This window comes from Canis lupus, chromosome 7 (genome assembly GCF_003254725.2).
Source record: "Canis lupus dingo isolate Sandy chromosome 7, ASM325472v2, whole genome shotgun sequence".
NCBI classification, from domain to species: domain Eukaryota; kingdom Metazoa; phylum Chordata; class Mammalia; order Carnivora; family Canidae; genus Canis; species Canis lupus.
Window position 1 is genome coordinate 79,008,333 of NC_064249.1, and position 27,755 is coordinate 79,036,087.

The 27,755-nt window shown below is 51.4% G+C and overlaps 1 protein-coding gene across 2 annotated transcripts; it reads right to left on the bottom strand.

The window, feature by feature from the left end:
* Nucleotides 1–694: 694 nt before the first annotated feature.
* On the bottom strand, nt 695–20,575 carry LIPG (lipase G, endothelial type). 2 transcript variants are annotated; one of them, XM_025429626.3, is made up of 10 exons: nt 20,238–20,575; nt 17,271–17,452; nt 15,442–15,621; nt 14,017–14,128; nt 8,830–9,051; nt 6,959–7,201; nt 6,120–6,240; nt 5,224–5,442; nt 3,208–3,312; nt 695–2,728 (listed from the first exon to the last, which is right to left on the bottom strand). In XM_025429626.3, exons 1-10 carry the CDS (start codon nt 20,332–20,334, stop codon nt 2,695–2,697), a joined length of 1,515 nt encoding a protein of 504 aa, XP_025285411.1. In that variant the 5' UTR covers nt 20,335–20,575; the 3' UTR covers nt 695–2,694. The 2 variants fall into 2 exon arrangements, with proteins under 2 accessions (XP_025285411.1, XP_048968920.1); XM_049112963.1 differs by lacking the exon at nt 20,238–20,575 and adding an exon at nt 19,893–19,976.
* Nucleotides 20,576–27,755: the final 7,180 nt, after the last annotated feature.

A 27,755-nucleotide genomic window follows, 5' to 3' on the forward strand; every position in this document is an offset into this window, starting at 1 on the left:
ACCTGATGACCAGCCACAGAAGGCAGCTAAGTGAAGCAAGATGCCCCCCGCCCCACTGTATAGAAATTTCTGCGGTCGTGTATAGAATGATCATTAAGCTCTACTGCAACAAGAGAAACACCCCTGGTATTATGTAGAGTCTTGGAAGAAAGCAAGAGGTGTAAGAAAGAGAGGTCAGACTTTAACAAATACAAACTTCATTTAGTTCGATATTTTCACTGGAGTTGGACTTCTCCTCCTCCTTCTCACAGTCTGGAAAGGGACCCAATGAGGGTCACTTTGGGCTGTGGGATGAAAGGAACATCCAGTGGGTGGCACAGGAAAAACTTAGAGCCTAGACCCCTCTCAGCTTTAAGGAGCAGAACCTCAATACTACCCAAGACTTTAACATAATAGAGAATTCAGCTGCTACCTGCCTTGGGTCACTGCTATCTGGGTCCCAAGCAATCAAACCTATGTCTTCCCCGATATTTACCAATGTCCTGCCTTTTTTCCTAACATACACTTCAGGAGTTTCTGCAATTCAAATAATTTCCCATCTTGTTCTTTAGTGAAAGGAGCTGTTATCCACTTCCTTCCAATAATTAGTATCAGAGAGTAGAGCTTATACAAAGGTAATTTTTTGTCAGAATCTAGGCTTGGGCAGCTATAATTCTTTCAAATATTAAGAATTGAGATGCCAAATCACAAAGAGTTGGATAGATTTTTTTATTATTTTACTATTTAAAATTCTAATCTCAAAATTGGTTAATTTTAAAATAAAAACTAGCCATATATTTGTTTTTATACATTATATACACTTGAGAAATAAATAGTATTCTAAGTGTTAAAAAAAAAGCATCATTATATACAAATAAGGCTTCGAGCCAAATGTATAAATACAAGACCCACTGAGGAATTGATTCCTAAGGCTTCTATTACTAAAAACAGAAGTCAGAAGTAATTGGGATGAACGGTCAATAATACAAGGTCCACTTTGGCTAGAAAGCATTCACAGAAGCAACAGAAGAAGCACACCATTTAAGAAAATACCTTGAATTAATTAAGACTTGACTGCTGACATCTTCAAAATTTTGGCATTAAACAATGATACAACTTTGGCACAATGCAGATTCAAACGACATCCCTTAAACACCTAAGTACAAAGAAAATCAATCTTGTCCCCCAACTTGACATCACACCTCCTTCCAAATAAATCTCACCCATAAAAAGCCCAACCTCTTGGAACAGTCACTTTCCCAGTTATACATTAATGAAAGGGTTCATGGTTTTATGGATGGCTCTGAAAAACAATTCCTCGTTGGTCACATCGGGGCATCCTGGCGAGAAAAGGCTGTAGACGTCTGGATGAAGTTGCAAAGAGGAGCACAGCACGGGCTCGCCTCTGGGAAACCGGGACCTGACTCCACCGTGAGCTCCGTGTGCAACTGCAGGCATGGGGCTGACGCTCGGGAAGCCAGGTGCTGTAAGCAGAGCCTGTGGTGGCTCCTGCGGTGGCCCCCGCTCACCTCCCGCTGTGAGGCTCTAGTTTGGCGATGCTCCTGCAAACCTTTGGAAAAGTTAATCAGTCTCCCAGCTCTCACGTGTATTCATTCATCTCAAGATCTGAAATGGGAGGCTTTTCTGAGTTCAACACAGAGAAGGCCCTGGTATCAGAGCCAGGGGTGCCAAGGAGGGAAAAGCACCCTATCAAATCCTAGTGCCAGCTCTGATGACGGGTGAACAGATGTGTGCAATAGATACGTGATACTATCTTCCTGAGCAGAAGAGATTCAGCTCCAAAGCCATCACATTTGGTAACTGGCCACCTCCTGTCCCCAGCACATGTGGTGCCCTGCTTGCTCCGATGCAAGTGATGGAACATGCGCGTAGGGAGTACACACGTTCACCAGCAAGAACCAGCTGAGACCATCAAAAGCTTAGGATCCCGGTTCTTAGCCCTGTAGCCTCCCCCACCGTGTCCCCCATGCCCATCACCACGTGTGTATCCACGGATCACCTAAACTGGAATGGAGTCTAGAAATCCCAACCCCATTGGACTCCACATCTGGAAAGGTTTATGAATACGTCTACTGCCTTGTGCTAATTAAGTTTAAGTGCTTAATACACATTTGTACCATCAAAAAGTAAGCAGTGGAAAACTGAGAAAAGCCAGTGACGTGTGCTTTCAGGACAAGCCGGGCGGCAGGACAGAACATCTGACATGTGGCCAGTACCCATCGAGTGCAGCCCATGGAACCCCAACAGTGAGGGCCTCACCACTGCCCCAGGTGAGGTGCTCTGGGGCTCTCTGGGTGAACGAGGTCATGGGTCTGCCACCCTGACACAAGTCCGCTCCCAGCAGAAAGCCCTCCCCACCCCTCAGGTCCGCTCGGGCAGCTCACAGCCTTGCACGAGCAACTCTTGGCAGGGAAAGCACAGGCTCACCGGGCACCTTGGAGAGGCCCGGGCCCTCCACCCTTTGCACACAGGCCGGAGCTGGAGTCACCCGGGGCCAGCAGGGGTGGCAGGAGTGGCCGTGCTCAGTCCCCTCCGGCGAGATGTCCCAACCATCATAGGAGGTAAGGTCCTGGGCCCAGCAAACAGACTCTTCCAGGCGCTAGGGTCAAGGCCAAGTGGGGTCCTTCCATCAGGTGGGTTGTCAGCAGGAACGCTCCTCCGTGTCCCTGGGAGGCGGGGGGTCGGGGCAGCCCCTCAGGGAAGCTCCGCGGCTGAGCCGAAGGGAAGCCTATAAGAGGGGCACTTGGTCATCCATTTGGTGAACACGGCAGTCTGCACTGAGGGTGTGCTCTGCTTACAATCAGGCCACCTTAGAATGGACCTGTCCATTGAGACCAAGCATATGCTTACCCTTACCTCCCACCTGATGCCCACTCCAAACACGTGCCTGGAAGGAAGCTAGGAGCCCTAGAACCTTCCCACAGCCCTGGTCTCGATGGACAGGTCCATTCTAAGGTGGCCTGATTCCAGCAGGGCCACCGGCTGTGAACATCCTCGGGGCAAGAGGCAGGACAAGAGGTGAAGGGACACAGACTTGTACAACATCCTGCATCTTCCACCAACTGGCCTACCTCCTCCCGACAGGTCAGATTCAGGGCAGAAGGGATTTGCACCCATTGTGTGCTGTGTCCCAAGCACCCAGACCCACGTCCAGCACATGCTGGGTGACCCGTCAACATGCACTGCAGATGACAGAGTCCCAGTTACCTGGTTTCATTTTTCATTCTCCAGCCATCCCGACACTTGTGAAACCAGAGCTCTTGGCCAGGGGAAATGCTGGTGTTCTCGAAGTCGTCCACACAAAAAGTCAATCTAGGAAGAAAAAGAACCTGCCAATGTAGCCACAACTCTCGTAGGGGAGTGCCTTGGCCAGATGATGCTTTCTGGATCCAAAGTGGGCCGAGTGAGGGGGTCTTTTCATTAGGCCACACCCGACTCAAATCTTTGGAACTCCCCATCGCTGCTGCGAGTGCCCAAACCATGTCTTGGTGAACCCTCCGTGATCTGGTTCATGCAGAATTTCATCACACTTCTTTCACTTTCTACTGTTGGTTCATTGAAAAGTCTGCCTGCCTCCCAAGGCATGGCCTCTCTGGAGCCTCCCTGATTGCCCATGCCCTTGAATCTTGATAGCACGTTCTACGAATGTAGTCTGTGCTATGGCCATTGCCTCATATGGCACGGAGTCAACAATGAATGTGTTGTCCCATCTTAACACATCATACATGGCCCTGAGGTGCTCATGGATGCTCATCCCCAGGGCAGACTGCAAATGCCACCAAACGGAGGGCCCTGAGGCATTTCCAATACGGTGCTCATGGATCCCCAGTGACAGGCAGAAGTGGGATTCAGCTGGGAGTCTAAATCAAAGGTTCAGAAAATGCTCAGCCAGGATCACAGAAGAAAACGATACCCGAATAACCACCGCAACCGTGACATACAGGGTGTGTGGGTCTCAGCAGTGTGTGGTGAGCATGACCCATGACCAAGACATGTATGGGGCCCCTGACCCTGATATATGGGACATGCAGACTAAAAGGGAAAAGGCCACATTCAAAACAGTTTTGGGAAGCTTTGCCAGGAAGCCCACACAGCCCGTAAACATATAAGGAGGGGACGTACCTCACTGAGATCAGGAAACTAAAACACATAAACACGCAGTCAGGGACCAGTTTGCAGCCCTCAGAATGGTGACAGTGTCCCGCCAAACGGAGGCAAGGACAAGGGAGAGCGGAACTCTCACTCTTAGGTTGTCAATTTGTCTAAAACAGCTTGAAAGAAGATTTAATGGTATCTTGTCAAGTTGGAGCACACATCTAATGAAACCCAGGGCGGGGCAGGGGGCAAAGGGCCTTCAGCTGCCCCCAGGTGACGTGTTTCTAGACCAGAACCTCTCGGACAAGGGCCCCGAGCCTCCCTCCCCCCCTCGGCCACATGGCACCACAGGCGATGGATGGAAGCGGGAAACAGGAAGGGCCGTGACACAGAGAAACAGCAGACTAGGGACAGAGACCGCGGGGGCGCTTCCCGTCACCCCGAGGTTGCCCGCGACGCCCAGCAGTCCACGGAAACACGTGGCGAGAAAGCCCCCCTCCCGTGACCAAGGCCCCGCGGGCTTCCCCGGCTCCTGCTCAGAGAGCCAAGGTGCAGCGTTGGGCCGAGACACACAGGTGCGCAGTTCCCAGGCGGGGCCGCGGCGGGCCTGGCATAGACGGGCCTCGGCCCCTGACCCTGACGTCAGGCCCGGCCCATGAGCCCGACTCAGTCTGTGGAGGAAGCGAACAGCCCTCCGGAAATCAGGGGCTGGAAGCCAGGGGTTGGCAGCCCTCACCACGGGGCTCCCCAGCTGGATACCCTGGTTTGTCCCGACACAGGGCCAAGCGAAGACGGCTCAGTGAGGCAGGGCTCCCCGAGAGCCCCGAGCAGGACAAGCCCCCCCCGGGCCGACACTGGCGCAGCAGGGGCAAGGACGGCTGGACTCCAGCCCCACCCTGCCCCCTGCCGCAGCCGAGGGCCCGGCGTCGGGACACAACTGATGCCACGGCTGCCAGAGGTCTTGCTGTACAGTGTTCACTTTTCCTTACGAAGCCATCTGGGGGCTGCCCCGGACCCTGCAGACGGAACACTGGGAAGCGCACGCTCAGCACAGGAGAGGCCGCTGCAGAGGCCGCCGCCCTCCGCTCCCCAGGGACACGGAGCCCAGAAAGCGCCCAGGCCCCTTACCTGCGCTGAGTCTCCCCAGACTTGACCCGGATGCGCCTGATGCTCAGCTCCTCCTCCGTGCTGCGGGGCTGAGACAGGTAACTGCGAAGCTCCTTCCACAGGTTGTACCAGGACTGAATCGCCCCCTCCCAGGTGAGTTTAATCTTCAAGAGGTCGCCCAGGTCCTCCTCAGTGTAGACCAGGAAGGTATTGGTGGCATTTAGCCCAATCTGCTCCACTCTACAAGGGGACACAGGAGCAGGTGTCACTGACCTGCCTCTCTGTGGGGTGACACAGTGGTAGCACCGGTCCCATGGGGACCACCGTGAAATGGGCCCACACACACTAGTCTCCCTTGAACTCCCAGCCCCTTCCTGCCTGTACCCCTCACCTGACACTCGGGGACCTGTCCTGCCCCCATGTGTGCGCGGCAGTATGTGCACACACCTGCTCCCCCAACCACACCCTGAGCCCTAGGAAGTGAGTACTTTGATGACATGACCTGGCCATCCCCACACTACACAGCATATTGCTTTGCACCTTGCGTGTGACCAACAGATACACGCTGCTATGCGCCCTTCCCACAGATTAGAAACAGTACAGGAATGGCATTTGTGTTCCAAATTTCCTACAGCCTCAGGTGTCAGGCGTTGCCTGAAATGAAACGGCAGTTTCTGTCCAGCTGATCCAGCAGCTTCTCCTGCTGCTGACTCATCCAGGAGCATCCCGCCCAGAAAGGGTCTGAGTCAAGGGCTTGGTGGGGAGTGTGGACCACAGGGGCCTCTGGAACCACCCAGCCCATCCCGCCAGCACTCAGGCTACACTTCCCTGCACTCGTTCAAACGCTCTCATGCTCGCTCATTCTCACACTGACTTGTCCTTGGTCCCGAGCCCATCAAAGGGAGCTTGCGACTTACATTTCCAAAGGCAGAGTCTGGGAGTCTGCGCTGGTGCCATAAAGGGTGACATAAAAGTTGGGTTCGATTTCTCCCACATTCTTGTAGCTGAAGATATGGATTTTCATCTGATAATGGTAAACTGCGGAGATAGCAGAACAAAGGCACGTGTGAGCTTTGCTGGTCATCTCAGGACACCCCGACTCAACCTGAGTCACCCAGTACCCCGAGTTCTTAGGGGTCCCTCAGTCCAACCCAGCCTCCCTCTGCTCTCATTCAGCCTGATGGGATGAGGGATCACTACAGTATAAAACAAGCCCCAAACTTGGGAGTTTGGGGAACTGGGAGGGGGAGCTGGTTCCAGCCTAGCAACTCTCTAGCTGCGCGACCTTGAATTAAGGGCCAACGCATTCACTCTCTGAGCCCCAGCTTCCTCTATAGGTCAAACAGCACCCACAAAACTGATGGGTTTTAGAATATGTTTTAAAAATGCACAACATCATGCCAACTCCCTCTTGGTCCATTCTCAGGTTAGTTGTGACACTGAAAGGAGGAAAATACTAAACAGCTTCGCGAAAGCCAAAGGCAAGGCAACGAAAAATTCTGATCTTAATACAAATTCAAGGTATTGATATTGTGATCACAGAATGATGATACGCAGCACAAAGAGTTCCCACCACTTATTCGGCAAGATCAGCTTTCCTAGGGTGCGCACAACATCGTGTGACGTGCAGTGATCTGAGCTCACTGTGCTTCTGCCACACGTCCTGGGTTGGGACCTGCCCTTTCCACAAGGTGGAACTGAGAAGAAGGGAAAAGATGAAGGCCATTGGGCAGGTGCCAGGGGGGATGGGGGTTACCTCTGAAAGGCATGCCCGCCCGGGTTTTGAGATACATTTTGCTGTTCCTCTTGCTCCTCGTTTTCTTCGCGTTGTAGCCGATGCTATTACACCGGTTCTTCCGGCAGCTGAGACAGATCCCCTTTTTGAAGCGATTTGAGTCTGTGCACTGGAACGCAAAACTCGGCTTGTCCTGATTCACCAGGGAGTCAACAAAGAGGTGCACGGCCCGCTCGTGCTCACATTTCACCACCTCCGTGATTGCTGGGGTGGGCAGAGAACACACAGGATGAGCCTCTCATCAAATACAGATCACGCCCCCCAAGGCCCAGAGAGAGTCCGTAACTTGCTCAGAGTCACACGATCAGATGGTTACAAAGTTAGGAGCATAATTTGGATTTTCTAGTCCACGTTCATCATTATCTCTGGTCACCAGAAGCTAAAGCCAATCGTTCCTTAAACTGGAGGACCTTAAGAAAAATTGGACAAAGCCATCCCATCCCTTCCTCAGTAACACCACTGGCCTTAAGGATGCCGTCACCTGTACGGACCTCTAAGCCTTCAAGGGCCACTTGGATATGATCACATTGAGGGAGGGCTACAGTCAGGCTGCATGAGGGAGTGGGACATCCAAAGGGCAGTCTATCGGAGCGCAGAGAACCAACAGGGGCCAAGACCTCGCAATGCTGGTGGGCCCTGGGGTAGTGATCGAGTGGGAAACCTGGGAAGAGCCCGGTCACTCCACCACACTTGAGCTTCAGCAGCAAATTCAGTTCAGCCCAAGTGTGCTGGGAACGGGCTCAGGCATGCAGACAGTAAATCATCAGTAAATGGAGACATCATCTTGATTTTACTTCTTTAAAATGTCACAAAAGGGGCGCCTGGGGGGCTCAGTCAGTTAAGCATCTGCCTTCAGCTCAGGTCATGATCCCAGGTCCTGGGATTGAGTCCTGCATCAGGCTCCCTGCTCAGGGGTGAGTCTGCTTCTCCCTCTGTTCCTCCCCCCTGCTTGTGCGCGCGCGCTCTCTCTCTCAAATAAATAAATCTTGTTAGAAAGATAAAGTAAAATGTCACAAAAAATTAAATTATAGTGCATCCATGCCGTAGAATATTGTACAGACTTTAAAAAGAATAAGGTAAGCAAATCTATGTGCTCTGGTGTTTAAGAATATTCATTATGTATATTATGACTAAAAAAGTAAAGTTACAGAACAACGTGATTTCAAAAACTATAATCTCATACACACACACACACACACACACATTTAAAAAGAAAACCAGGGATCCCTGGGTGGCGCAGCGGTTTGGCGCCTGCCTTTGGCCCAGGGCGCGATCCTGGAGACCCGGGATTGAATCCCACATCAGGCTCCCAGTGCATGGAGCCTGCTTCTCCCTCTGCCTGTGTCTCTGCCTCTCTCTCCCTCTCTCTGTGACTATCATAAATAAATAAATAAATAAATAAATAAATAAATAAATAAATAAATAAATAAATATAAAAAAAAAATTAAAAAGAAAACCAGACCAGAAGGATACACACAAAATTGCCCCCATTGGCTACCTTTGAAGAGTAAAGAGGGGGTGGGAGAATGCTCTATGCGACTCTGCATTGCTTGACCTTTTTTTTCCCCAACAAATATATGTTCCTTTTCTTGTAAAAAGAAATTAAGCAATAATAACCAGGACCTCAAAGCATGGGAATGCAAAGCAGAGGCCAACAGATTGCTGTTAATAAGCCCACAGAAAAATGAACGGTACACGGGGTTGGAGGCCCCATGGAGGGTGTGCATGCAATGAAATGAACATTGGTGGGAGCACGACCAGCTCGTGCTGGTTTCGGAGGAGCTGTGATCACCCAGTCAAACCTCTACGTGAGGCAGAAAATAGGAACTTACTTCCATATGCGATTGAGCCCAACACATCATTGAGTCCACAGCCTGGCTGGAAGTCCCCCCCATTGGGGTAGATGTCGATGTGGCCCACGGGCATCTGGATCCCAATGCTCAAGCCGAAGGAACGTGTGTAAGTGTGGAGGACATCCACGAAGTCTGCGTCGTCAGGGGACAGCCTCCTATGGATGTCCACTCCTTCAAACATGGGCCCAGCAGGATCCAAACCTAGAGTGGGAGGGGGAGCCAAGACTAGCTATGTCGGGTGGACCAAGGGCATGAGACCTGACTTACGAGTAAGCCCATGTGTGTATAATGAGGCCTCCTCAGAGCCAGCCCCCCCAACCTGAAATAGGGTGATGCATGCAGTCAGGGACCTTTTACTTTCTTCTGAAGCCTTCACCTGTCCTGACAACTCAACTGACTCGGAAAACTAGCTGCCGGGTTCACAAGGCCATGCAGCTCCCAGGATCCCCAGACCGTCAGAAATGAAGCCATTCTAGAAAGAACTCAGGCTAGCCTAACTAAGCCATTCATCTCATTTATTCTCCCATTGAAAGCCTTCCACAGCCTTAGTGTAGCAGGCTTTTCATGGAATAACCAGGCTACCCACATCTTCTGGAGGGAGCACTCAGTTTTCCCAAACTGAGCTGTTTGCATGTGGACTTACTCTTCCCCTTCCTTTAGCGATAAATCTGGCCCAAGGGTGGACTGGTGAAATCAGGGGTGGAGGGCACACCAGACTTACACTGAGGACCCGTGTCCCAGGCCTCCGGAATTCCTGTATTTTGCAGCTAGAGGGAGAAATCTTTTTGCCTATAGACTTTCTGCACTGCCCGGGCAAACAGCAGCATAGAGAGAACTGGTTCTCACATTTGAAACAGCACAAATATCACTGGGAGCTTGCGGAAAATCCCAAGTCTATTAGGTGGCTACATAAACGTCTGGAAGGATGGATACACAAGCCACTGGCTACTTGTATATATGCGTGCAGCAGAGAGGTGGCGGGAGGACCTAGTAGGTGGCAGCAACGATAAGAGACTTCTATTTTGGAACCACATGAATGTAAACCATCCGAAGAAAAGAATTGGCAAAGCCTGAGTTGCGGATTCCCCAGCCCTCTAGAGATTTTGATTAACAAGTCTGGTTTCCCCAGGTGATTATAAAAGGAGGTGGTCTTTGAATTGAATCTGAAGATCCTAAAAGGAGATGGTCTGTGAATTTCCAGCCTGAAGATTGGAAAAAACATCTCCCACCTTCAGTATCATCGATAAAACTGAACCTGAACATCTTAATCCACACAGTTCATGTGAGATATTAAGAGATTAAGTGCTTGTCAGTGTAAGTACTAGCTGCTATTACCAAGCTCAAGTGATTGTGGGAGCTGACTTCATGCCAGCCTGGAGGGCCCTCTGCCCTACAGACACAGGCGAGGGCCCGGAGGAAGCTGAGAGTACTGCACACTGTTTAGTCTAGAACAGTGGTTCTCAGCTGGGAGTGAGTTTGCTGCTAAGGGGACATTTGGCGATGTCTCAGACATTTGTGGTTGTCACAGTTGTGGAGAGAGAGAAGCTGTTAGCAGCTGGCGGGCAGAGGCCAGGGAAACTGATAAACATCCAGCAATGCGCAGATCAGTTCCCACAACAAAGCATTAGCTGACCCAAATGTGAACGGCACTGAGGCCCAGGCACCGTGGTCTAGAAACACCACGTCAGAGAGGAGTTAAGACCAAGAACAGAGTCATACAAGGAGGAGATGGGTAATAGGACCCCCAAGCCCCAGTGCAAGAGAACCAGGGAGCACACGGTGAGCCTCGAATCACTGGGCCGATTTCAGGCTACACAGCAGGCAGAGCTACCATCTGGAGTCAACAGTAAACTTATGAAATGCGTCTTGCATGAAAATAAGCAGGTTCCAGAAGAAGTTTAGATAAATGCCTGGAAGCACAGGGTGCCTGGCGGTTCATCAGCAGCCCTGGGCCCAAAAGAAGGGTGGCACGGGAGCAGTGACCCCCAGCACGGCCCGTGATGCCTCAGTTCAGAGGCTGCCAAGGGCTGTGGTCTCAACACAGGCAGCCGCCCCCTGCTTCTTGCTATGTTTTCTGGAATTAAAAAAAGAGAGAAAGAAGACCATTCTGCTTTGCAACCAATACAAGGGAGGGGCTCTTTGCTTGATGTGAATAAAAGTCTCCACCAGACCGTCAGAGCCATGGAAACCCAGCTGTGCCAGAGGAATGCAGGCAGTGGCAGGGCTCCTGGACAGGACTGGCTGGGGGCTGGGGGCTGGGGCTGGGGGCTGGGGCTGGGGGCTGGGGGCTGGGGGCTGGGGGCAGGGGCTGGGGGCTAGGGGCTGGGGGCAGGGGCTGGGGGCAGGGCCTGGGGGCTGCCAGCTTTGCCTACCCGGACTGGACTCCCCCAGCCCAATGCATAACCAGGCCTCACAGACTCTCCGGGAAAGGCTGCCCCATTTACTTTTTTTTCACCAGGAATAGGAGGGAGCTCTCGTCCCCTCCAAGAAAAGCAAAAGCAGAGAGCCACCCTTTCTTCCATGCAGTCAGAGCCCTTCCAAAGACGTTCTCTTCAGCCAGTGAAAGTTGCACACACGCACACGCATGCACACCCCGGAGAGCCTCTGCACGGTGGCCTAGCAGGGCAGGGCCTGCTGCCCTTGCATCACTGTTTTATATCCACCAGCAAAAGAGAGGAGTGATAGGGGCTGGTGGCTGGGTGCGGCCTCTGCAATCTGCCAGCCTGCATTTGAATCCTGGCTCTGCTACTTATGACGGTTAGACATTGCTCCCATTATTTCAGCACAGAGTCCCCGTTTCCCCACCTGTAAAATGAAGCCAAGAGGCCCCCGTGACCCCATTGTGACAAGTCTTCGAGCTAGCACCCAGTACCTGTCACAGCTTAGCTTAGGTGGTGCTTGACATTAGGAAGCATCTGGCCCACAGTCTGTAGAGTGGACCCTTAACTCCTATTTCTTAAATAAATGAATGAATCCGCTTATCTGTTTATGACTAACAAATATATGACCTCTTCCCTAGCATAGCACAGAATTCTGTCAAAAGCCGAAGAAGGTAAAACTGGCAAACCCCAGGCCATAGCTCTAATCCAAGCAAGACCAGGGTTCAGGTGTTGCCCCTGTTGGCCTCAGGACCCCACTCAAGCTGCAATCTGGTCCTTGTACCCCTTGGGACCACCTGGTTCCCTGGCTCATGGGGGGTCTACCGACAGAGAGGAGGAGTGCATACCCGCCTCCCCCATCGGGCAAGCACACAGCCATGTCAGGTGAGCCCATCCCTGAGGTGCTGAGGGTAGAGGGTATAATTTCCTGAGCACCTACCAGGCCCCCACTGCAGAGAAAGGCTGGAGAGAAGAAGCGTGCTCGGGACACACAAGCTGCAAGGAGCACTGATTTTAGCATTCCGTCAGCAGAGCCGTTGTCTCGGAGGCCACCACCCAAACAGGCACTGGGCGGGGAGGAGCGGGCGGGGGGTCCCAGAACACCCTCCCCCAGCCCCATCACTGTCAGATTCAGAAAGAGGGAAAGGGAGGATCCACAGCTGGGGGGTGTGGAGGGGACACTCCTACGGGCTGCAGCTTGAACGAGGCGGGCCGGGCTCTGAATCTGAGCGTCTGGCTGGGCTGGGGGCTGCGTGGCCACCGGAGCTGGAGTGGCTTACAGCCCCACACTGCAGCTACGCGCGCAGGCACGGGCAGCCACATGGTCCTGCCTCCTGGGTGCTCGGGCCCCAAGATCTTGGGAAACAAAAAGGCTCTTGAGGTTTCCTAAATCAAATAACAGGACCTATAGGGGTGTGTGTGCATACGTGTGTGCGCGCTAGGCCAAAGCCCAAGGATGATGTGACGCAGGCCAATACAATCTCACAAATATATATATATATATATATATATATATATATATTTTTTTTTTTTTTTAAAGTACCCCATTAGCTTGGTGCTAAAACATGAACATCTACCTTTACTATGTCACTTGTTAGCTAAGGACTCTTCTGTTTTAGACAGGACTTCTTTGTGTTTTAAAATAAAAGCACTGCCGGGAAAGACACAGATCATATCTTTCCTTCTAGATGACCAGTCGGGTCCTGGTATCTTGGAGGCAAGAAGGAAGCTGGGAGTGAAGAAAAATAAAAGAATTCCAGAAGGAAGATAAAATTTTAGGGCAACATGGGGCTCTTGGAGGGCTCAGTGGCTGAAGGTCTGCCTTCGGCTCAGGTCATGATCCCAGGGTCCTGGGTCGAGCCCTACATCCTGCTTCTGCCTTTCCACCTGCTCCCTGCTGTTGCTCTCTCTATCGCTCTTTCTCTCTATCTCAGATAAATAAATAAAATCTTTTTTAAAAAAAGTTTAGGGCCACAAATTTGCCATTAATTTCAGCCTGGAGGAAGCTCTGTGTACAGAGTTGAGGAAGCACAACAGTGGAAAAGAAAATCTTTCACACTTCTCAAATCACTAAATGATCGAATCCAAACACAGATCAGAAGTTCGCCAGGATGGAAAATGCAAATTTCTTACTAACGACCCGGGTACCAATACCAGAAGGGCTTATTTGACAACGAAGTTTAAGCACCCTTTTTAAACAGATAATGACCACTAATAAGCATGCCAGCACACAGTGGGAAAAGGCTGGTGGTGGATGAAACAGAAATGAGGTGGAATTCAAATAAGAATCCAACAGGGTTCATTTCCCTGGAGGTCCTAAGCATCACTGGCAGAGAACAGAGTGAGCCCTCAAGGTTCACAGGTCAGGATCCACCGCAGTTCTGCACCTTGGTTATTTGCTGTTTGCCCCCGGGCATTTCCTTGCTCAGCAGACCAGACCTGTGGTTTTCAAACTGGTGCTCAGGGACCCCGAGATTTCTCTGGGGAACCGGAAGGCCCGTAGCAAAGCTAGGACTGCCTAACATCTACCTGGCTTCGACCAGAACGTCCCTTCTACCTGTCTCATCTATCGGGGTCCCACACAAGGTCAACCTGAAAGAAGGACTCTGCGACCAAATAGAACCCTTGAAAGCTCTGGATTAGATATTCTCTGGGTCCCTTCCGAGGCTAGCCCTCTAGGGCTCCCATGTGCTGCTTCCGGGGGAGCACTGCATTTCAGAAAAGCCAGCTCGGGGGAGCTGCTGAGGAAGCTCAGGGGTCAGCCGATGACGTGGGAAGCAGAGCCTACCTGTGATCCTGCCCACCGTGCCTTTCACGAAGTTGCCAGTGTACCCAGCCACGTGAGCTCCGAGGCTATAGCCGATCAAGTGAACATTCCCGAGAGAAAAATCATTCTTCTCCTGCAGGAAGCCACAAAAGTGTGTGAGTGCAGCGTGCGGGTGACCCTGAGCCCACAGGGTCCCGACAATTCAATAATTCTATGGCAACAAGGAAGAGCCCTGGGAACCAGAGACAGAGACTTTCCAGGGCATGGCCCACATGCCTGGCAAGGAGACAGGGATGGACACAGCCAGGGAGGGGAAGGCAAGAGGCCTTCACGGCACTTTGTGTGCCTAGTGTTTGGGGCAAGGGGGGTTATGACTAGAAGCTACACACCTGACCCTTCAGCTGCATCTCCCTTCTCTCAGCACTATGGGAGGTGGGGGTGGCTACGTGGACCACTAAGCCACCAGGATCACTGAGGACTAAGTGCCTACCACAGCCTACTCTTTCACAGCCTACAGCTTCTTAGGCCCCAGAAAGTGCTAACCTGCTCACCACCAGCCCACCCAGGACCCCAGAGTGGAAGCATCATACCCTGAAAGGTCACTTCACTGGTTGGGGGAGGAGATGGGGCTTTGACCCCACAGCTCAGAAATTGAGCCCTACAGAACAACCCAGGCAGAGAGCTGAGGTACTGCTCGAGAACCCTGCCCTGAATGCTATCAGCATGCATCAGACTCCACGGGCAAAAGGAAGGGAAGATCAAGCTGGAAATGCCCCAATAATGGGGTTACTTTGCCAGTACACCCCTGCCTCCAGGTAGGTCCGCAGATCTCAGGCAAATCATTAACTCATACAGAGTGAATGTAGGACCTTGGCATCTGTTTCCCACGCTTAATATTTTAAGTGTAGCATTAGGCTGCATATGTTGGAACCAATGCTCTCTTCTCCCTGAGGACCGCCACCCTTCCAAGGAAAGAGCAGACTCTAGTAAGATTTCAAGATTTCTTTTTGTTTTTCTTTTTCTTTTTTTTTAATTCATAAGAAACAGAGAGAGAGGCAGAGACACAGGCAGAGGGAGAAGCAGGCTCCATGCTGGGAGCCCGACGTGGGACTTGATCCCGGGACTCCAGGATCAGGCCCTGGGCCAAAGGCAGGCGCTCAACCGCTGAGCCACCCAGGCGACCCAGATTTCAAGATTTCAAGCTGGTCCTGGCTCCTGACAATTCCCAACCTGAATGACCTGTCAGGCAAATGTGGTTCTGACAAACAAAGGAACAGGCAAGATCCGGAGATATATCAATCATCAAAATGCTTTCCAGAGTTCCAGCTTTCAAGTATTTCAAGCAAAAAGTTGAATCCCAAAGATACTCTTAGAATCCTGAGGTTCACGGAGCTGTGTTTTCTTAAGAAGGTTCAGATTCAAGATCTTGTTTGTAAAAGCACTTACCTGCAGCCAGTCAAGCATCCTGGCAACACTGTATCCCACCACCCTAGTGTTATTGACAGCATCTGTGTAGAGCTGGTGGGCCAGGGGAAGCCAGTCAACCACCACGACGTTGGCTTCTTTCTCTCTTGTCTGTAGGGCTGACACAAGTTTGTACAGCCAACTTTCAAGCATGCCACTCATCTGCAAAGAAAACAGAACATTTGAAAACATTCTTCTTAGGGGTTTCATAAGTCCTAATGAATATGGAATTCAGTTCCATGACCCTCTCCCTGGCCAGTTCCAGAGCTTTCACAATGGCTGCTCAGGCACCAAACACTTGCACGTGAGCAAGGCCAGCCACAGGCAGGACTGCCACATGAGTGTTTGTCTTCCATTGCTCTTTCTATCTTGCTTTTCCCAGCGGAAGTCCCACAGCCGGTGTCTTACGCTGCCACTTACTGTCCACTAGGCCTACGACTAAGCGATAAGTGTTGGTAGCGATTCTGGCCTGGGGTGGGCATGAGTCCCTGTCACAGACAAGCAAGTTGCCCCAAAGTCAGATGGGAAAGGTTGCCCTGGAGAATTAGCTTCTCTGTCAGAGATGCAAGGAGATGCTGTCTCGTAGGCAAACTCGGAGTTAACAAATGACCCCTTCCCACAACCCATGTCTGCCATCCCTCTTGATTCCAGAGTAGGGAAGATCTGTCCCTGGAATCCCAAATTAGAACTCAGAACACATTTTCCCACAGAAACAAAGTTATATATAGTGCCTAGGTCCAGTTGTAAACCTATCCACATGTACATTATTAGATAAATAGATTTTCTGTGCCTGGCCTGGGAACCCAAACGCCATTTACAATCTTGCCTCTATGGGAAACTGCTGTTCCAAGTTCCAAACAGATTACAAAAGAACTTTCTGGAATGCGACCCATTTGTAAGTTGCAGGCAGTTTGTATTTGCATTCTGACGGGGCGGGGGGGGGGGGGCGAATCTTAAAAAGGTTCAATTGCAGGATTCTAATTGTAGGCTGTGGGATGAGGATGAATAGACAAGCACCTAACCATCTCTTCGGGCACACTAGGGAGAGGCACTTGCCCCCAGGCCTGACCCCAGCAGTTGGTGATAGACCTAAAGACCCAGAAAGCATGTCACAGATATGAATTTCTCATCATTAAAAGGAAGAATGTCCCCTCCCAATTAGCCCAGGCAGAGACCTACTCACTTAATAGTGTCATTTTCCTACAGACCATCATTATATGAATGAATGAACCCCTCACTGGTCAAAAGCTTTTAAGCTGAGCATTAAAGCCCTTTTTTGTTGAAGTTTGTCATGGGCCTTTCAATGTGCATTGCTCGGCTAGGGCACATAAAGAGCCCCAGTGCCTTTAACCGGAGCCATCTCTATACAAACAGGAGGGCACGGTGCCAGTGGCGGCCAGCGAGCCAGGCCAGCTGGCTCTTCAGAGACTCTCAGAGCCAGTCAAGTTGCTGCCGCTCAGCTTGGCTCTCAGGGAGGGACGGCCCCCGCCAGGCAGTGGTTGACCAATGTAATTAAGTGTAATTAGAGGGCCCCTCAAGAGCCAGTGGAGCTGGACCGCTGCCTTCAGGAGAGCCACTCTCCGAAAGCCCGCTGTGTGCCAGCGTTAAATGCCACCCTGCTGGAGTCCACATTGCCCCCTCTGCGACGTGCCCATTACATTCTTCACAGCTGTCTGGAACACAAGCAGCCCACAAGAGAAGGGGGAGAGAGAGAGCACAGAATCTGGAAGCACCAGTCTTCTTTTTAATTGACCAAAACAAAGGAAACCAAATCTTGTGTCAGGCTGCGGAGCTTCCCCCACCGGGCTCACCGTCCACCCATGAATGATGAAAAAGGTTTTGGCCGTCACGTTGAAGCCACAGTCTTCCAAAGGCTGGTCGTGGCCGACGGGGAGGTAGCAGCCTTCATGCTCCGAGTCCTCAGAGGTGCGAAGGTTAAATCTCACAGGAGGCTTGGCAGTAACCTGTACGTCCCTGGCTCTGTGGCGCTCATCTGGGGGAAAGAGAACAGGGCATGGGTGCACCTAGTGGGCTGGGGAAAACGAGAGAGCCGGGGTCTGGTTCTAGTTCAATCTTGAACGTGTGACTTAATCCTCTGGGTTTTAGTTTTGATAGCTGCTGACTGGTTTCTCCTCACTTCCCAGAAGAGTTGCAAAGCTATAATAAAGGGACATCTCCTCAATATTTAAGAATATTAGTTTGTCACAGGCACTAAGTACCGTGACTCTAAAATAAACAGGTGTCTCTTGCTTTTCTCTCCTCTTCTCTATCAAACCAGTTCTCTTTCCTCCCCTCACATGACTACTTAGTCCTTGATTATTTTCCTGAAATGCTTGGGACCAGCTAAGATTCAGAATTCAGAACATTTCAGATGTTAGAAAGGCATTATGGTACAGAAGCCATGTGATACAAGAAATCTCCAGTGTAGTCGGGGCATCCCCCAATTATCAAACACACTAATATTTCTGTAGGGAAATACGTAACTACACACCAACTCGAGGGCAAAAATAAATATTATAGGCAGCTTCATGCCAGTTCCGGTCAGTTTTTGCTGCCAAATGAATTCAGGGCTGGTAAGGCCAAGTCTTGCTGCCAAACGAATTACCAAACAAATGTTCCAATTTTGGAAGATTCTAGATTTTGGAATTAGAGATAAGAAGCCATCAGCTATCACATGACGGGCTTCCCCTAGCATTCCCAGCTAGATTCCAGCACTTACTCTGAAGACCTCCGGCATCCTCAGGACTCCCTGCAGTACCAGAAATGTGCCAGACATTCTTTCAGGTTGTCAAATAAATGACTGAAGCCATGGGGAAATTCGTAAGAGCAGCAAAGGCTACTTTCAGCTCCACTGCTCACACACAGTGCCCCGCTCCCAAAACACAGATAATGTCACTGATGTCCCTGTGGCCTCTTAACACGAAGCACTGGCATCACCATGCTATTACGGACAGTCTTTTTTTTTTTTTTTTTTTTACGGATAGTCTTAAACCAATCCTTCATCCACCATTCTTCCAACCATCCAGGAAACTATCCATCCCCTTGTAACAGGCTAGGAAATTAACAAATTGAACTCTCCTGTCACCCAGAAATCAAGGGGAAAAAAATACCAGATGACCACTCTGGGAGTTTCATTTGTCCCAGAATGGATAACAAATCAAATGGATCCCAAATGAAATCATGAATAGAGAGACCAAAATGGTAGAGAAGGTGGTGGTGAAGAGGGTGGTGGAGAGGAAAAGAATACACCTGATATAAAAAGGACAGAGTTCCAGAAAATGCATGAGCAAACGTCAGGTTGACCAACATTAAAGTGATGAACAAAAGCCCCAATAGCAGAAATCTGAACCATGGACAAAAATAGCCTTCTGCCCTGATTCCCACCCAAATAGCCATTCGTAGAGACCAGATGGGGAATTGTAGGAGAAAAAGAAAACAAGTCTTCTGGCTTCCTGGGGCACATTGGTGGATGAACCCACCTAGTGCCATACCAACATTCACCTGAGCATCCGGCCTTCTCTGACCCCAGAATTCTCCAGCTTTATTACTACTACGTTCGGCCTGGGTCACTTCAACCTCTGGGACTCCGTGACTTTTCTTCATCCCTGTACCCTCTGGGATCCTTCTGTTCCCTCCTTCAGTTCCCTGCTCAGTGTCAGCCTCTCCGGGAGGGAAGCCTGACCACAGGTGAAAACTGGCCCATCTTTTCCTTCAGCACCCTGTTCCTCCCTCTCTGCTTTACTTTTTTCCTACTGAGCATCATTTATATCTTTTAATGGGTTTATTGTCTGTCTTCCTACTAGCTCCAGAAGGCAGGGGTCTCCATCTGCTTTGTTCATTGTATCCCCCACACCTAGAAGAGAGCCTGGCACTAGGTGGGCACTGAAGGAATGGCCCACAGATACTCAGAATTGCGGAACCCATCAGTTGGAAGGAAGGGTAGCGTTTTACGGGAGAGGAGCTAGAGATGCGACTACCCCGGGTCACACTTCTCGTCAGCACTAGAGCATGTTGAGTAAAGCAAGGCTCTCTCATTCACCCAAATTAACGCGCCTGCATGTCCATAAGCTGACATGGACCAACATCATTTGGCTCAACCTCAGAAGAATAGTAGGAGATGAAATAATGGGGTGCCGTGTAGGGGATCTCCCCTCTCCACCGCTTAACTAATTGACCCGGCACCCCAAGTGGGTGACCCTACCCTCTTTCGGCCAGGGCAGGCTTCCTCTAGTGGGGGAGACTGCCGTATAGAACTCAGAAGAAAGAACAGCCAGCATCCAGGAGGAGGAAGGTGAAGAGAGGTGGAAAAGGGTGCAAGGGAGGAGGAGGCTGGCCGCCAGGAGCAATAAGCCCAGCAGCTCCCGCAGGTACTCAGCCGAGGCTCCCGCAGGTACTCATCCCGGCTCTGCCGCCTCAACCTTCCAAACACCTACCCCGGGCGAGGAGGGGGGCGCCAGGCGACTTAGCTCCCTAACACCCTTCGTGCCTCGCAAAGGGAAGGTTGAAGAGCGGCGGGCGGGACCGCACGGATCCAGGGAACCTTCTCGTGGGAGGGGTGGGGCCGGCCAGGGCGACCCGGCGCCCTGCAGCCTCTCAGCTGCGCCCGTCCCGCCCCCGCCCCCGCCCCAAGCCCTCGTCGGGGAGCCGAGCAGGAGGAGCTCCGGGTCGTAGGAAAGACAAGAGGATTCCGCGGGCAGCAGGCAGGGCCGGTGAGGGGGACGCGGCACCCAGAGCTGGAGGTGGGTGGGTGCGGGCTAATGGGACTAGGTGCACGGTACCTTGCGGCCGGGCCTCCGGCCCCCGGGGCGTGCGGACCCCCGCCGCCAAGCAACAGGAGACGGCGCAGAGGCAGAGCAGAGGCACGCGGTTCCGCATCCTTCCCCGCCCCGCCGCGCCCCCTGGCCGCGCGCCGCGGAGGGAGCGCCTCTCGGGCCGGGCCGGGGCCGGGGTCGGGGTCGGGGTCGGGGTCTCGGTCTCCTGCCCGGGGCGCCGGCCCGAGCGCGCGGCAGGTGCGGCCGGCGGTGAAGCGGGGCTCGGGACCGGGCCTGCCCTCGCGCGCGCCGCCGCCCGGGAAGCCAGAACCCGCCGCTGTCACTCCTCGAGCTCCCGGCGAGGCACTTTTCAAAAGTCTGGGAGTCATCTGACCCATCGCCAGATGGCGATTTGCATAATTTATTCCCGTCCCCGGACTCTGGTTGGTCACACCTCCGCTGACGCCAGAACCCAGACCCCCCAGTTTGAATGGAAGCGCCGCGCACCCACCGCGTGGACGCCGCGCCCCGCCCCGCCCGCCGGCCCCGCCGCCCCCGCCGCCCCGCGCGCTCCTGGCGCCGCTCGGGAACCCCGGATTCCGCGCTCGCCCGGGGGGGGGGGCGGGGGGGGTTGCCCCGAAACGCCGCGCCTGCGGGAACGCGATCCCCGAGAAGGAGCGTCCCCCTTCCCGCAGCGCGGAGCTCCGGCGCGGCGACCCCAGCCAGGACAGCGGAGTCCCCAGGTCGCCCCCCCCCCCCCCCAGCGAGGCCCGCGCGACAGGTGCGCACGGAGAGCCCGGGCGGGGCCGGGGGGGCCGAGCGCTGCGGGCTGCGGCGGGGGCCCGGGCTTCCCGGGGCCGCACAGACCTTCTCCCGGTCGCTGTCCCGCCCCACTGCAAGCCTGGACAGACCGCCCGGCTTCTCTCAGGTCGCCCGGGGGGCCTTCCCCGCAGCTTGGGGCGCTTGGGGCAACCGAAGGCCACAACGCGGCACAGCGCGGGGCGCCGCGGTCTCCCGCCCGGGCCCGAGGGGAGCTCGGAGCCCGACGAGGCCCAGGCCCGCCAGCGCGCAGCTGCAGCCGCCCGTCGAGTGGAATCGAGCCGCCCCTGCCCCCCCCCGGGCTGGCCCTGCCCCCCCCAGGGACCCCGGGACGGCGGGCGGAGAGCACTGGCGCCCGGGAGCCAGCGCCGGGCTTGGGGCGCGCGGGGCGGCGGCCGGGACCACGGGGGGGGCGGGGGATGCGCCCCGACCGCCCCGCAGCGCCGCGCCGTCGGCCTCCAGGGACCCCACGGCGCGAACCGTCCTGCCCTCGCCCCCCGGTGTCCGGAGGCGGCTGAAGGGAAGGCAGCCCGGAGCAGCAGGGCCCGCCCGCCTCTGCTCACTACTTCTGTGCCTCCAGCCGCCGCGGAGCAGGAGCCGCTTTGTCCTCCCGCGTGCTGCAGTGGAATGGGTCCCAAGGGCAGGCCGGCGCGAGTCCTTAGTGTAAACCGCGGGCCCTTTATGGGATGCTAAAGGCCCCCCAGAAAGTTGTTGCTTCCATTTCCCCTCCAGCTCTCCTCCTTTGGTAAACAATCCAGACATAAGTCAGGTATTACCTCTTTTTTTTTGACTGCCACGGCTTTGAAACCGCTTAGGTTTTACTGCTGGTTGGTTAGAGTGCCCTCCTGTGTCTCTATTAAAATATAAATTAAGAATCGGCAAAGGACATAAGGAGTCACATTTGCAGCATAAGAGTAATGTGTAACATCAACTATTCATCAGGCTTCATACTTTCCAGGACAACTGTCAGGAGACCTGGGGAGCCTCCCGTGTGGAGGAAGCCCCTGTCTGGGGACTTTCAGCAGAAATTCTGTTTGTGTCACGGTCAAAATGTCAAAGTCTCGGGCTACTCTAGTAAAGGATTCTGGTCACTCTTTTCGGCTGCTAATATGCAAAGGCACCATTCTATGTGAAATAAATGAATTTCCCTCTTATGAGACCTTTCCAGCCTCCCTACAGGTAGAACTTCAATCCAGCAAATCAAACTCTGAACTGGAAGGCAGTGAGGCCAGAAGCACACGACCACGGGGGCAGCGGCTGGGGCAGCCAGCTCTGGTTCTCTGGGGCGGCAGTGGGATCACCAGGAGGCCAGCCCGCAGTGGCACTCAGGCGCTGCCACCTGCCTGAATACTCTCCCAAGCCTGGTTCCTGTGCCCTGCAGCAATTCAGGTTACCAGCCAGTATCATTTTAATGAGTTCCTCTTCTGCATAAATGAGCCAGAAATCCTATTGCTTGCATCTAAGATGACTCAATTGCCAGACGTTAACTGAGCAACTACTACAGGTAAAATGCTGGGCTGGGCACCCCCAGAGAGTGTTCAGGAGGCCATCCCTGCTCTCATGAACACAAACTGGAAGGTTAGAAGTGGCAACAGATTGCTGTGTAGGAACGACCGGACATTCAGGGCTGTCTAACAGAAAAGGAACACAAGCCACATGTCCTCATCAGCTCGGCTCACAGTAACAAAATACCACAGAGTGGAGGGCTCAAACAACAGAAATTTATTTTCTCACAGTTCTGGAGGCTAGAAGTCTGTGCTTGAGAGCCAGCATGGTTGGGTTCTGATGAGAACCCTCTTTTTTGGCTTGTAGATAGCTGTCTTCTCACTGTGTCCTCATGTGGCAGGGAGAGAAAGAGAGACAGAGAGTGGGCAAGCTCTCTGGTCTCTTCTTATAAGGACGCTCATTCCATCATTAGGGCCTCAACCTCCTGCCCTCATCTAAAGCTAATTATCTTTCAAGGGCCCCATCTCTAAATTCATCATCCTGGGGGTGGGTGGGGAGTAGGGCTTCAACATATAAATTTGGAAGAAGGGACACAACTCAGTCCATAATGCCACATATGTGATTTTACATTTTCTAGTAGCAACACAAAAAGATAAAAAGAAACCTGTGAAATTAACTTAAATAATGTATTTTATCTAACACAATATATCTAAAATAGTATTTCAACATGTAATCAATATGGAAAATGGTTCATGAGATATTTTACATCCTTGTTTTGAAATCCAGTGCGTATTTTATACTTACAATGCGCGTCAAATCACATTAGCCTGGTGACCACTATACTGGACGGCAGAGAGTTCGTGTTAAAAACTAAAACAAATTTAAGTGGGGCATCTGGGTGGCTCAGTAGGTTGAGCATCTGCCTTCGGCTCAGGTCATGATCTCGGGTTCTGAGACTCAGCCCAGAGTGGGGCTCCCTGCTCAGTGGGGAGTCTGCTTCTCCTTCTCCCTCTGAGCCTTCCCACACTCAGGCTCTTTCCCTCTCTCAAATAAATAAAATCGTCTTTAAAAATATAAAACAAATCTTAGAGATCATTTAATAGAACTATCTCGCTTCACAAATAACAAAACCAAAGCTCACCCAAATTAACTACCTGCTCCAGATCACAGAGCTGGTAAAGAGGCAAAGATGGGGCATGAATCGAGGTTTCTGAATTCAAGATCAGTGTTTTTCTTACGTCCTCTCTGTGTTCAAAGACAGAAAAGATGATGGTGAGCTGTGAGGGTCAGACTCAGTGGGAAACCTGGAATAAAGGTATACCATTGGTTCCAAAAGAGAAAAAGAACACAAACTTGACCTCTTCAAATATTTATTCAACACCTGTCGGGTGTCCAGCACGATGCTAAATGCTATAAGAAACTCAAAAAGAAATGGAAAATAACATTAAATGCACACCTCACTCAAACTGTATGTCTCATGTACAAAGAAGAAAAAAATATAAGGGAATCATTGATAGGAAAACCTATTGGATGGGAGTGGGACTTGAGAAACTCTTAAAGGACAGAAAGGCCTTCGCTCCCGCCTCTCAGCTGGCACTTGGGTCCCCCTGAGTGGCTTACACCTGTGGAGACTGGCAAGGGAATGCCAAGCTTCCCTCAAGGGAAGGCAGCCCTCTGCTTACTGCCTCTTAGCTCTGCCTGACGCCCAGGGGTTAAACTGACTCTCTCTTTGATAAATGCAAAGGCCTGAGGCCTCCGGCCACTGAGGTTTCTATCAATCGGCAGCCACATTTCTTCCAAAAGGAAAGGCTGGAGCCGCACTTCCCAGTGTGTGGGACCGGGATGGTAAGAGGTGGTACATAACGGGTGGTACATGGAATAAAACGGGCACGCTGAGTAAAACAGGCTAAAGCAGGCTTCCTCGTCTCAGAACTCCTGAGGAACTTCAATAGGATTTAACCTTTCAGTAGCTTCAAGTTCAAGATCCTTCACATGGGGTCACCTGGGAGGCTCAGCGGTTGAGTGTCTGCCTTGGGCTCAGAGTGTGATCCTAGGGTCCAGGATGGAGTCTACATCGGGCTCCCCGCAGGGAGCCTGCTTCTCCCTCTGCCTGTGTCTCCCATGAATAAGTAAATAAAATCTTAAAAATAAAAAAAGAAAAGAAAGAAAACTCCTTCACATGCCCTACAGCACTGTCCGTGGGCTGCCCTGGAGGAGACACCATCCCACCTCACACCACCCTCCACTCTCCCTGGCCATGGGCCTTATCTGCAGCTCCTCTGTCTTCTGTCCAGTACAATACCCACGAGCTACCTGTGGCTACTGAACCCCGGAAATGGGACCAATCTCGACAAAGATGTGCTGTGCATAGAAAAGACACAGCGCATTGCAAAGACTGACAACAAAGAAGTATATAAAATACTGCGTTCGTATCGTTTATGTTGATTAAACGTTGAAATGACACTATTGTGGATATGCTGAATTATATAAAGTATACTTTAAAATTAATTTCATATTTTTATTTTTTGTAATGTGGCTGCTGTGATGTGGAAACTTGAATAACATATGTGACTCATATTCTATTTATACTGGACATTCTAAAGTGTCAGGATTTGGCCTGTGACCTGGTTAATGCTGACTCTTTTCCAACCTCAGATATCCATTTGTGTTCCTTCTTCAGAGAAACTTTCCCTGACCCCTGGTCTAGGTTTTCTATAAGCACATTCCTGTCTTTTATAGAATTTACCTGGGTCTATAATTAGACATTATTTTTTTAAGATTTTTTTTTATTTATTTGAGAGAGATATAGAAAGGGAGAGTCAGAGCATGAGTGGAGGGGGAGAGGCAGAGGGAGAAGCAGACACCTCTCCACCCCGAGCAGGGAGCCTGACCAAGGGCTCAATCACGGGACCCTGGGATGATGACCGGAGCTTAAGGCAGACGGTTAACTAACTGAACCCCCCAGGTACCCTTAATTAGATATTATGTTGTTTGGCTATTTGATTAATGTCCATCTCCCTGTTAGTGTATAAGCTCCAGGAAAGCAGCTGCTGGGTTTGTTTTTGTTCATTTTTCTCCTCTTGGAGCCCAGCATAAAGCCTGGTAAATAGAAAGAGCTCCTGAAACATTGGTTGAATGATTAATTACATAAGCAAAGTGAATTATGAATCTATAAGAGGGGGACAGAGTATTCCACTTTTGCTTAATTGATTGGATCACAGAAACCTCATCCCACAAAGAATTTAGTTAAGGCTCAGAATTCTCCAGAAACATTATTTGGAAAGTACTGGGTTAGGAACTATAACCACAGAGGAAGTTAAGTGAGGCTCAGTTTAAATCTCCACTTGTGACATGACCTCAGCTTTCCTATTCACTGAAGAAGCTAGCTCTGAGTAGGCGTGTCTGGGTTTGTTCGTTTGCTTGTATTTGCCCCTCCTTTGCAGATCCACACACTTCAATACCTAGAATTCTTCCTCTCAGAAGACGTCTAATGGGAGCTGAGTAATTCTTCTTAATAAGAGATGTTCCTGCAAATTCACACATGCAGTTTACATGTGGCTGTTTTCCTCCTGCGTCTACACGGCATGGAGCAGATCAAATACTGGGTTTAACCAGGAGGTTGGAGAGTTTAAAGGAATTTACCTGAGAAACCAGCCAGGCACACTGAGCACATTATTTGGGGAGAGATCGTCTGCAGCGCTGGGCTGCATTATCAGGATGAGGCCCGGGAAAGGGTATCGAGCCCCACTCACACCCTGCACCCCCCACAAAGCTCAGACTGCCATTTAATCCCCCTTAGTAATCTTCTCCAATAAGCCCCACATCCAGAAACTAAATAACCACGGTGATACCAACCAAAGAGCTTTGGGGTCCTAAGCAGGCACCTGCCACGGAGAGGATGGGAGGACAGCACCCACGTTGTGTGGAAGATTCCCAGCTGAGCCACCAGGCAGGACCCCCAGGGACCCCTTCTCTCTACTACTGTCACTTCTGCACAACAGAACAGGGCACAGGAAAGGCTGAGGCAGGGGGGCTGGTGGCCAACTGAGAACCATGCAAAATGATTCAGATGATAGCCTGGAAGCCTAGATCACTGAACTTTAAATGTTCCAGCATGTCCGAAGGTGTGCGCAAAAAAATATTTTTTTGATCTAATGCAAAAAGGTCCATCTTCTAGCAAAATATGTGATGAAGAATGGACCCCAACTTATCTAAAGAGATCAATAACCATAAGAAAAGGTGGGTAGTGACCAACTCTTATATCCATCCAGGCCCCCAAAGTGCCCGATTTGTCCCCAGATAAATTCCCTTTAACTACCAAATCTTATGTCAAATCCAGTTTTTCACCTATTCCTACATCTATATAACAGATCACAGCTGGAAGACAAAACAAAACAAAACCCAAGCTTTCCTAAATTAAAATAACAGCCACTAACCTCAAGCAGTCTAGCAGTCAACTCACGTTCCCTTAGACAAGTTCCTCCTCCTACCCCTTCACTTAGACAAGCCTCTCACACCTTTTCCTCTCCCCTCAGACTTCCCCCATCCTCCCCATTCCTCATCCTGAAGATCTGACTTCCCATTTCACTGGGAAAATAAAACCAATCAGAAGAGCACAGACCAAACCTCCACCATCACACCCATCTGCTCCATGTCCTTGGACCCCCTTCCTGGGCTAAGGATGAACACTCTGCAGCTGTCAAAGCCCCCCTGCCCTCCACCTGGATAGCAGATGCCATCTCCACTCACCCACACAAGGACATCACCCTAACGGTTCTCCCTCTCTGTTGATCATTTCCATGGATCATCAACCTACAGACATGAGTTACAGTTGCTCCATCTTACCAAAAATGCTCTATCGACTCTCCTCCTGTTCCCAGACTCACCTGATTTCTCTGCTGCCCTTTACAGTAAAATTCCTTTACAGGGTCCCCTCTGGACGCCTGGGGAGCTCAGTGGTGGAGCGTCTGCCTTCAGCTCAGGGCATGATCCCAGGGTCCCGGGATCAAGTCCTGCATCGGGCTCCCCACAGGGAGCCTGCTTCTCCTTCTGCCTGTGTCTCTGCCTCTCTCTCTCTGTCTCTCATGAATAAATAAATACAATCTTTAAAAAAAATCATTCCTTTAATAATGTCACCTATTTTCATGCCTTCAAACCAATCAATATGTGATTCTCAAATATGTATAGATATATAGATGGATAGATATGATTGATTGATAGATGGCAGAGATAAAGATGTGTCTCCAGCCTGAACCTCCTCCCTGAGCTTGAGAGTTGCTC